The following is a 10,451-nucleotide window of genomic DNA, read 5'->3' on the forward strand; positions in this document are numbered from 1 at the left end:
GTTTCTTTATTTGTAAAAAGAATAAATCTATTTGTATTTGTATTAAATAAATCTATTTGTAAAATAATAAAATCTATCTTCATAGAATTACTATGAAGCTTAAATGAGATAATTCTACGTCAAGCACTTAGGGGCTGTGCTGGCACTTACTATGTGCTCAAGTGGAAGCTCTTATCAATATATGACATTAGGGATTCTTATTTTAGGATTAATAGATGGGCCTTGGTGAATGGCATATCCCCTGAAATCGTATGGACAGTTATGTGTCTATATACCTGGACTCTGGGGAGAGAGTGCATAGCTTTAATCAGTTTCTTTCTTTCTTCCTTTCTTCCCTCTTTCTTCCCTTCTTTCTTTCTTTTTCCCCCAAAGCCCCAGTAGATAGTTGTATGTCATAGTTGCACATCCTTCTAGTTGCTGTATGTGGGACGCGGCCTCAGCATGTCCGGAGAAGCAGTACGTCGGTGCACGCCCGGGATCCGAACCCGGGCCGCCAGCGGCGGAGCGCGCGCACTTAACTGCTAAGCCACGGGGCCGGCCCTAATCAGTTTCTTAAAGAAGTTGATGGTGAGAACATTCTCATTCAATTCATACAGTTCCGAGCATTTACAAACTTACTAATAAATGCATACATTGGGCCGGCCCCGTGGCTTAGTGGTTAAGTGCGTGCACTCTGCTACTGGCTGCCAGGGTTCGTATCCTGGGCGCACACTGCCGCACCACTTCTCCGGCCATGCTGAGGCCGCGTCCCACATACAGCAACTAGAAGGATGTGCAACTATGACATACAACTATCTACTGGGGCTTTGGGGAAATAAAGGAGGAGGATTGGCAATAGATGTTAGCTCAGAGCCGGTCTTCCTCAGCAAAAAGAGGAGGATTAGCATGGATGTTAGCTCAGGGCTGATCTTCCTCACAAAAATAATTAATTAATTAATTAATTAATTAATTAAAAATAAATGCATACATGCATAAACACATAAATGTGCACATAAGGGATGCACTCACAGGCCACTTTTCCTTCTGTCTCCATGACAGTTTACAGCCATTACTCACCAATTCTGGGTCAGAAGAAGAGTAAGGCAGGCCTGGCCTTGGGCCCTCCCAGGTCCTGATCCCAATACCCTGAAGTGAGGGTGGCTCTGTCTGAGAGCCGGGCTCTCCCTCTCCCACTGGGTTGCACCACTTCTCCCTCTCCTCCCCTGGAATGTCCCTCGGTGGATTCTGACACCTACTAGCATGGCTACCATTACCTTCCCTCGAGTCCAAGGCCTACATGGCCTGTCCCAGCATCTCCTGGTATTTCCTCGTCACCTCCTCGGCTTTCAGGGTAAGATGGGTGAGGACATGATGAAGGCTGGAGAAGTGCAGGTGGAACTGGGCTTCTAGGTCCAGCTGCCCTGAGACCCTCTCCTCCTCGGCCTCCTCTGTCTCTGCAGCTTCGTTCTCAGCCACGTTGGCTTTGCGGGCTGCCACCTTGGCCTGCCACTCCTCCCGGGGCAGCAGCCCGTGGTCCACATCCACGCGGATGGCCTTGAGCATGGTGAAGCAGTTGTAGAGATCGGGGTCCTGGGCCTGGTGCCCGTGTGCACTCAGCTGCACATCCTGCAGAAGGCTGGGGATCATCACCACCTGCTCCATGTTGCGCACCACGGCCGAGTACCGGTCCATGACGGTCAGCAGGCAGTTCTTGGGGTAGCGATCGGTTAGCACTTGCATGGTGGCTTCCTTGTTCACACTGAGTCCGGCAGACTGCCCCAGCACTATTTCTAGGCTGTTATTATTATGTGTGGATGTGACAGCAGTTTGACAGAATGCCAAGGCCCGGCCAGTGGGTCAACACAGCCCTCTTTTAGGCCAATCCCAGGGCTTGAGTCCCAACGTCTGTATCTGGTGATCTATCTGCCCATGGACAGAACTGCCAGACTTCGGTCTGTCACTTCAGCACTCTGTGACTGCCTCTGCAAGATCCTGGCTCCTCCTCCCTCAGCTCACAGGGCCAGTTAGAGGAAAGCTTTTCCCTTTGGCAACTGGTCCACTGGAACTCAGGGCAGCAATTCATTTTTCAGGTCACTTGAGGCCAAGCAGCCTCCTCTCTGCCTGCCTCCTCATGCGCGGCTCACTTCTTCAACCTGGGGTGCCTCAGCTTGAAATGAACAAGGGAAGAGGATCATGAAATCAAACAGCTTCATGTGTGCAAACAGCACTCAAGTCAGAGTCAGAAGCCCAGTCCTGCGATTTCCCAGCTGTGTTTTTTGGTTGTTTGTTGGCTAACACTTATTGAACACCTACTTCGCATCGAGTTCTGCACTAAGCTCTCTCACAAGTTATCTCATTTAATCTTCACCACCACCCTATGATGAATGTTTTAATATTCTTGTTTTACCAATGAGGAAACTGAGGGGCAGATAGCTAGAGTAACTTGCCCATGGCCCATTGGAGCTGGGATTCTGGCCCAGGACCACCTCTCTCCCACCTCCACTCAGTGCTCTAGACTGATGTGTGAGGTTGGATAAGTCATACAAGTTAACTGGATCCACGCCCTTATCTGTAAACTTGAGATGTTGTTGTGAGGATCAAATAAGACAAAGCTAAAGAAAATGCTTTGTAAACCACAAAGAACAATCCCCAGACGTATTATCTGTGCAGATTCTAGATTAATGCTGAGGTGTCTCTCGACTCTAACCGGTAATTCCATGAATTGCAATGCTTCCACTTTACCACTCACCTAGTCTTTTGGCCAACAATCTTGGAAGACAATAATCCTTTGCAGAGCCACATTATCGCAGTGACAAATTTGCTATATTTATTTATAACTAGGAAAATGAGGCCCAGAAAGAGGCTCAAATTGCACAGCCAATTAGTGGCGGAGTCAAGTGAACACAACCTTCCGAGTCCTGATTCAGGCACCTGCTTACAACACTACCTCGGGTGGAAAGATCTGCTAGGTACCTTCTGTCCCAGCAAGGGTGGAGAGAGGAGGAGGAGAGCACACGGAGAAGATCTTGTCTCACCTAAGCCACCCTCACCCCCACCGCAGGGCAGGAGCCCCCTCTGCACCCTCCTGACTGACAGCCATCCACTCGCCCACTCCCTCCGACTCCTATGACCAGAGCTATGAGAAAGTTCATCTTTATTTTGAACTGAATTCTACCTGCCTTTACCCTCTCCGCATTAAATTATATTCACCTCACCTCAAAGTCACCAGCCTTAACTACGCTTATATCAGCACAACAGGGTAGTGTGAAAAACCATTTCCTAGCTCTTAACTCGCTCGATCCCCACAAATGCCCTATGAGGCAGAGAAACATCAGTATCCTCCTTTTCAGATGAGGAAACTGAGACTCAGAAAGGGGGAGGCACTTGTCCAAGGTCTCTGACATGACAGGAGGAGGCTCAGCCCAGCTCTCCAGGCCTCAGAGGAAAGCAGTGGTCTTGCCTCTCTCCAAGTCCCCTTCATGGGCTGGCTGTGGCCTGGAGAGTTGGCCTTGCCTCTCCAGGGCAGAGAGGGCAGCCAAGTCCAGGCTGTGGGCCTGCTGTGACGGGTCAAGCTTCCACTTTCACCCTTTCTGTACTGCAGGTCATAGAGTGGAACAGAGAGCATGGGCCAGCTCTTCCTCCCTCTGGCTATGCGGCCCTGGGCTAGTCACTGCCCCTCTCCCAGCCTCAGCTTCCTCCTATGTTATAGTAATCATAAGAGCAAACATCGACTGAGGGCTTGCTCTTCAAACTAATTTATGCCCAGCGCTCAGAACAGACTCAGTGCTCCCAACAATCATAGGTGACAGGTAGTTGCCATTTACAGAGGAGGAACTTGAGGCCTAGGAAGGTAAAGTAATTAGCCTGAGCTCACTATTAGTTCTTAGGCACAGAAGAGTCAGAACGAGTAATAACTCCCACACAAAGGTAGTTACGAGGATTAGAGATGATGTTCGTGAAATATCTCATATATTGCAAGACCTCAATAAATATGCACCGCCTCCTGGCCACTTCCCCTTCCCAATTCCTCATTTATTCCTCCATTGTAGGACTGGCTACACACATTTCAGTTCATTTTGTACCTGTCCTGGGGCCCAGCGCTGCAAATGCTTGGTAAATACTGGCTGAATGATGACTATTAGATTCACTTCTTGACACAGTCTAGGGTCTTTGGTCATAACGTCCAGTCACCTTGAAAAACAGGGTTCCTGGCTTGGGGGGAGGCAGTAGTGAGGTCTTTGGGGGTGAGGGAGCCCAAGCGGCTACAGCCACAGATGGCCACCCAGGAGCTGCGTGCAACCTCTCAGACCTGACTCTTTTCCAGAATTACTCCCCAGGGAGGGAGGGGTGTGCCACACTCCTGTCCTGACAGTCTCTATTATACAGAGTGCCTTCCCAGGACTTGACTGAAAACTAAACTGGTAGCAAGACACATTAGCTCAATATTACCTCCACCAGTCAGCAGGGTGAAGAATTTGCATGAAATTGTTTCCTAAACTATGAGTGGAAAAGAGCAAGTTTTCTAAATTAATAAATTAAGTGAAAGAATTTAATTTTAACAGATTACTTAAGTAAACATTTGCTTAGTTCATTCGTAGCCCTAAAGTATTTCTTATTTGTTTGTTTTTGACTTTTACGTTTTAAGAATGTTTTCCCCTCAGGAAAATGGGGCCTCCCTTATATATGAACACCTAGGATGGCTGAGCAGTAGGCACAGCCAAAGACCACGAGGTGGGCTGTTGTGGTTTGGGTTTGGGGTTCTGCCAGGCCCACTTATGAGCAGGCCCCCTGGGCTCCCGTGTCCACAGCTGTAAAGTGAAGGGTTTGGAGACCTCTGAAGGGAAGGCCCTTCCAGCTTTGGTTGTGTAACTCCTTCTGAATCCACGTCCAGGTCCCTGAGGACATTACCCTGCCCTGGTTCTTGTGGTTTTAACCCAGGGTCACTGACCCAGAACTGGAAACCGTGATCTGCTGCCTGTGGAGAGCGCTAGGGGAGCTGACCCAGGCATGGTGGGCAGGCCAGGAGTGCCCTGCAAGCAGTGGCCTCCTTCCTCTTTTACCCAGGGGCCTGGGGCTTCCCTGAGCCTCCCTGCCCCATCTATGCAATGGTGGTGGGGGTGGGCTGACGCTTGTTACGGCCTCTCCAGCTCAGACTCCGGGGGACTCCACCTGAGCACATGGCCCCTGTGCCCTGCTGTGTCATTCTGCCTCTCTGTGTGCATCCTAGTCCCATCTCAGGCCAGTCTATTCCCAGACATGTTCCCAGATTGGCCCTGAGGGATAAGTGAGTGCCACGTGAATAAGTGAGTGAGTGAGTAAATCAGTATGTTCGAGAAAAAGGGAGAGAGTGACCAAACTAGTAATTGGGCGAATAAATGAGCTGTGTGAGTGAAAGAGTGCAGAACACAGGAGGAGCCCTGGGAAGGAAGGAGGGGAGCGTCTGCATGGCTGCAGTCATCCAACCAGCAGGTTCTGGACCAAGACTGCCTCCAGGTCCACTTGGCAGATGGAATGCCCTGGATAAAATGTTGCTGAATCAGCAGCTGCTAGCCTTCTCTGATTACAGCGAGCAGGAATCTAAGGGGCTAGGCTGGACTCAGACAAGTTCTAGGAGTGGGGAGAAGAGGAAGGAGGAAAGAGGGGATGTGGGGTCTTCTCAGGGGGTGTGGTGGGGCAGAAGAGGTGGTCCTCAGTTCAGCAGGGCCCACTGAACTCAGGAGTCCCTGCTCTCAAGTTGCTGTGTCCCAGGGTTGGGAGGTTATCTGGTCCAGCTGGGCCGCTGCAGGAGGGGAATCCTAGCAATGAAGGAGAGGGAAGCAGCAGAAGCTGGACTAGACCTCAAGCTTCTTTCAGTTTCCCCACTGTTCCCTCCTGCCCTCAGATAGGGAAACCGAGGCTGAGTGAGGCACTTCGCTGGAATGGCCTGCGCGGAGCTGCCTGTGGCCTCACCCTCAGTGTATCTGAATGCCCCAGTTTGGACAAACTAAACTGGCTCCAGATGGACTAGGGTCAAGGCCCCTAAGGGTGAGGCCAGGAACATCATGTGAATGCGGTGCGAGGGGTAAGAAGATCAAGTCGTGCCCTGGGGCGCAGACTCCAAGTAACCCCGCTGGGCTCGCGCCCAGGAGCTACAGAATGGACTCAGACAAAGGTTGAGACAAGTTTTAAAAAGAATTTTTATACACACATATATCACTTGATGTCTACGGACATTTGGCTGTTTTCCTTCCCATTGTCACTCCAGTCCTGACCTCTTGGGGAGCACGTGGGGTCAAGAGTCAGGAGCTGCTCCACTCCAGCCTCCAGTCACCAAGCCCCTGCTGTGGGCTCCTATCCCCTGCTGTGCCGTGAGGAGGCAGGAGGAAACAGGACAGGGTCCCTGCCCTCCAGGACCTGACTCCCACTGTTACCAGGGGGACCTCAAGTATCGAGAACCTACTGTGTGTCTGCACTGTGCTGGGCCTGCGGATGTAACAGGGCATCAAGCAGACATGGCAGTTTATATCTAGTGGGAAGAGAGCCACAACGAACATATGCACAGATAAATATGATAATATCACATTGTGACGTGTACTAAGAAGAAAATAAAATAAAATAACGAGCTAGAGCCTTGCTACTACAAGTGTAGTCTGCAGACCAGCAGCATCTAACTTCCAGGGAGCTCATCAGAAATGCACATTCTCAGGCCCTGCCCAGGACCTACTGAATGGGAAACTGCATTTTAACAAGATCCCCAGGGGATGCCTATGGTCGGGGGGTCAGGATTCACTCCAAAGATGGTTATTACTGCAGGGAAAAGGAAACATCTGTATTGAGACCTGAATGTTCTCAACTTCTGGAGATCTGTGTTCTAGGCAGAGGGAACAGCCAGTGTCCCACGTCGTAAAATATACTACTTAAAGGCACAACTAACTCGCTGGGTAACCTTAAGCAAGTCATTCCATCTCTCTAGGCCTCAGTTTCCCACCTGGAAAATCGAGGAGTTGGACTAAATAGAGGCTCTTTCAAACTGAAAAAAAAAAAAAAAAAATACAATCCTCCGAATAGAGGCTTTTGAGGCATCAAGAGTCAAATGACCAGCTAAGAAAGAGCTGTTGGAGGGAGTGTCAGGGCCCTGGAGTCCTCAGGTCACCCCAAGAGGCCCAGGCCTTTTCTATTACTCGGGAATATGGGTATCTCTGCTGTTTGAGGAATCCACAGCAAACTACTGTTACAAGGGCTCCATGTGAATGGCTGACCAGAGTAGACCCAGGAAGCTGGCAGGTCTTCCCATCCAGCCTCTGCTCTCAACTTCCTCCCTGTCACACCTCTCCCCTAGTTCTGGGAAGACCCAGTCCTTCCTCAGGCCGATACAACTGGCTCTGGGCCAGCCTAAGGGCCTCTGGGCTTGCTGAGTAGTAGAGAGAGGGGCTGACATGTCAACAAAATGCTCCCAAGTCAGTTAGTCACAGAGGTCTGGATTATGAGCGCTGGATATGCTAGAGTGATCCTGCAACTACTTTATCGATGAGGAGATTGAGACTTCAACTTATATTTCCAGTCATGTTTTGTTCACTCCCCTGGAAGGACTTCACCTGGCCACACATGTCACTTACTATAAGGCTATGATATTTTAAAATTCTGTGACCACACAAGACTAGTCACTCATATAGAAAACATGTCTGTATCTCCTCTACTTGGGCCAAGAAACAGCTCTAACTCTTGCCTATGACCCCAGGACCCCAGGAGCTCAGGAAAGTTTCCTTAGTTTGTTGACTGAAAAGATGAATGAATGAAAACTATAGGGATCTGTCTGCCCTTGGTGTGCTTTCCAGGTATTTCTTTACCCCTTCCTCCATTTTTTTTTCACACACTTTTACGAGTCCCCCCCAGAGGAAGTACTGGCTACAGAAGGCACTCATTGGGGAGGCTGCCAATGCCAGCCCTAGGACCGCAGAGAGCTCAGTGATGATGGGGCCTCAGCTCAGCTGCCTCCTTCTGAGATGGCCAGTCCCTGACAGATGCTCTAAGAGTCACCCTCACTGAGAGGAGCTCTTACTCTGCCCACAGGGCTGGCCCCCAGGCTGGGACACAGGCCAGAGTCTAGGAAGTGACCAAGGAACCATCCGCACTCTGGACAGGTGCTGGGAGGGGGCTTGGTTGGGGAAGGAGGAGACACTGACCAAGAGCCATGAGCTCATACACAAAACTCAGCCCATGAACACCCTTCTTCCAGGCCTTCTCAGATCTCCCAGCCCTAAATCCACCCCCAACCATCTTTTGGGGCCTCCTTTCCTTTCTAGCCTGGGGTTCAGGTGGCTCCTGCTCTGGCTTCTCCATGATTCCTCCCTGCACAATCAATTCTCCTGCAGTACAAGAAGGACCCACTCCTCCCTAGCTCAAATACCTTCAATAGCTCCTTTTATTATCTTCCTACGGCTGCCGTAACAAATTACCACAAACTTAGTGGCTTAAAGCAACACAAATTTACTATCTCACAGTCCCAAAGGTCAGAAGTCCAAAATGGGTCTCACTGGCCTAAAACCACGGTGTCAGCAGGGCTGTGTTCCTTTCTGGAGGCTCTAGGGGACAATCTGTTCTCTTTTTTTTGTGAGGACGATCAGCCCTGAGCTAACATCCATGCCAATCCTCCTCTTTTTGCTGAGGAGGACTGGCCCTGAGCTAACATCTATTGCCAATCCTCCTCCTTTTTCTCCCCAAAGCCCCAGTAGATAGTTGTATGTCATAGCTGCACATCCTTCTAGTTGCTGTATGTGGGACGCGGCCTCAGCATGGCCGGACAAGCAGTGCGTCGGTGCGTGCCCAAGATCCGAACCCAGGCCCTTAGTAGCGGAGTGTGCGCGCACTTAACCGCTAAGCCACGGGGCTGGCCCCGAATCTGTTCTCTTGTCTTTTCCAGATTTTAGAGGCTGCCTGTCTTCTTTGGTTCATGGCCCCTTCCTCCATCTTCAAAGCCAGCAATGTCTTCTCCTACTGCATCTCTCTGGTTCTCCCTCTTCCAGTTACAAGGACTTTTGCCAATACGTTAGGCCCACCTGGATAATCCAGGCTAATCTTCCCATCTCAAGGTCAGCTGACTAGCAATTTTAAATCCATCTGCATCCTTAATTCCCTTTTGCCACATAACCCAACATATTCACAGGTGCCAGGGATTAGGATGTTGACGTCTTTGGGAGCCATTATTGAACCCACCACCCTCCTTATCCCTTTCAATTTTGTTTTTACATGCCATGATATTTCCTTAAGTGAAATTTTGCACAGAAGCCCAACGAATAAAACAAATTAAGAAGAAATTGATTTGGCTGCAGCAGGATGAGATGGGCTATAGCTGCATCCTCTTGATCATTTTTCATTAGCCCTCAGGTCACCTCTGGAGAGCCTGAGAGACTCTACAGAGCACAGCTGCAAAACCACTAGCCAAGTTGAAGTCCAAAGCCTTATCCTGGCATTCAAGGCCTCAAAGAGCCTTTCTGGCTTTATTCTCTGCCATCAGGTCATCAAACCTGAGCCCCACCTCTGGGCCAGGCTCTGTGCTGGGCGGGAAGGACACCTGGATGCAGAGTCCTGGCCCCCAGGAAGCTCAGAGCCTGAATGGGGGGAGGATAGACAACTAAGGAGGCCACTTCAACCTCTCTGGTAAGTATCACAAGAGCAGAGGGAGCAGAGAGAAGAGGTGCTTGAGGAATCTTCCTGAAGGAGTAACAGCTTTGTGGAGTTAGCAAGGCAGAGAAGTGTGGAAACAAACTTAAATGCAGGATGGTAAGGAGAAAAATGTTCTCTATGTATATTCACTATACACACAGTACATACAATATATACTATATATATGTATAAATACTATAATACTCTAGTATATATACATAATATATATATAGCATATATATTCTAATAGTATTTATAGAATAAAGGATATATCTTACAATTTTTCTGATTTCATGCATCTATGTATGATTTATGAATATACATATACAGTAAATAAAAACATGGGAATGAAAACATGAATTTGAAGAGCCATCTCTGGGAAGAGAGAGGGTGAAAGGGAGGAGTACACAGGTATTTTATATTTGTTAGGTCTTATTTCTCAAGCTGAGTGATAGGTACACGGATATTTATATATTTATTCTCTAATATTTTGAATACATTAAGTACTTATAACAAAAAGAAAAAAAGGAAAGTGGGAAATGTTTTCTAGGTAAAAGTAACCAGCTTAGGTAAAAGTACCAGCTTGAGCAAAAGCCCAGAGACACGAAATAGCAAGACTAGTGATGCCTCCTCAACATGCCCACAGTCTCCCAAACTCCACAGTAACTTTTCCAAATCTTCGCTCCACCTCCTCCTACTTCACCCCCTTATGTCCAGCCTCAGCCTCCGCGGCCGACCTTTCTGACCAGAGCAGCCCCCTCCCCTATAAGACGGGCTCTCATCCCAGTTGCAAGCGTACACCTCTCGTCAGACGGTTCCATTCATGAACG

At 49.1% G+C, this 10,451-nt stretch overlaps 1 protein-coding gene across 1 annotated transcript; it reads right to left on the reverse strand.

Annotated features, from left to right (window-relative positions):
- Positions 1 to 1,272: 1,272 nt before the first annotated feature.
- Positions 1,273 to 1,731, reverse strand: THRSP (thyroid hormone responsive). Its single transcript, XM_058544530.1, has one exon. The coding sequence runs from the start codon at positions 1,717 to 1,719 to the stop codon at positions 1,273 to 1,275; it is 447 nt and encodes a 148-aa protein (XP_058400513.1). The 5' UTR covers positions 1,720 to 1,731.
- Positions 1,732 to 10,451: the final 8,720 nt, after the last annotated feature.

Source organism: Diceros bicornis, chromosome 7 (assembly GCF_020826845.1).
Source record: "Diceros bicornis minor isolate mBicDic1 chromosome 7, mDicBic1.mat.cur, whole genome shotgun sequence".
Lineage (NCBI taxonomy): Eukaryota > Metazoa > Chordata > Mammalia > Perissodactyla > Rhinocerotidae > Diceros > Diceros bicornis.

Bases quoted from the DNA above. Each gene is read 5' to 3' on its own strand.
- THRSP (XM_058544530.1), bottom strand. From the start codon at position 1,719: ATGCAAGTGCTAACCGATCGCTACCCCAAGAACTGCCTGCTGACCGTC.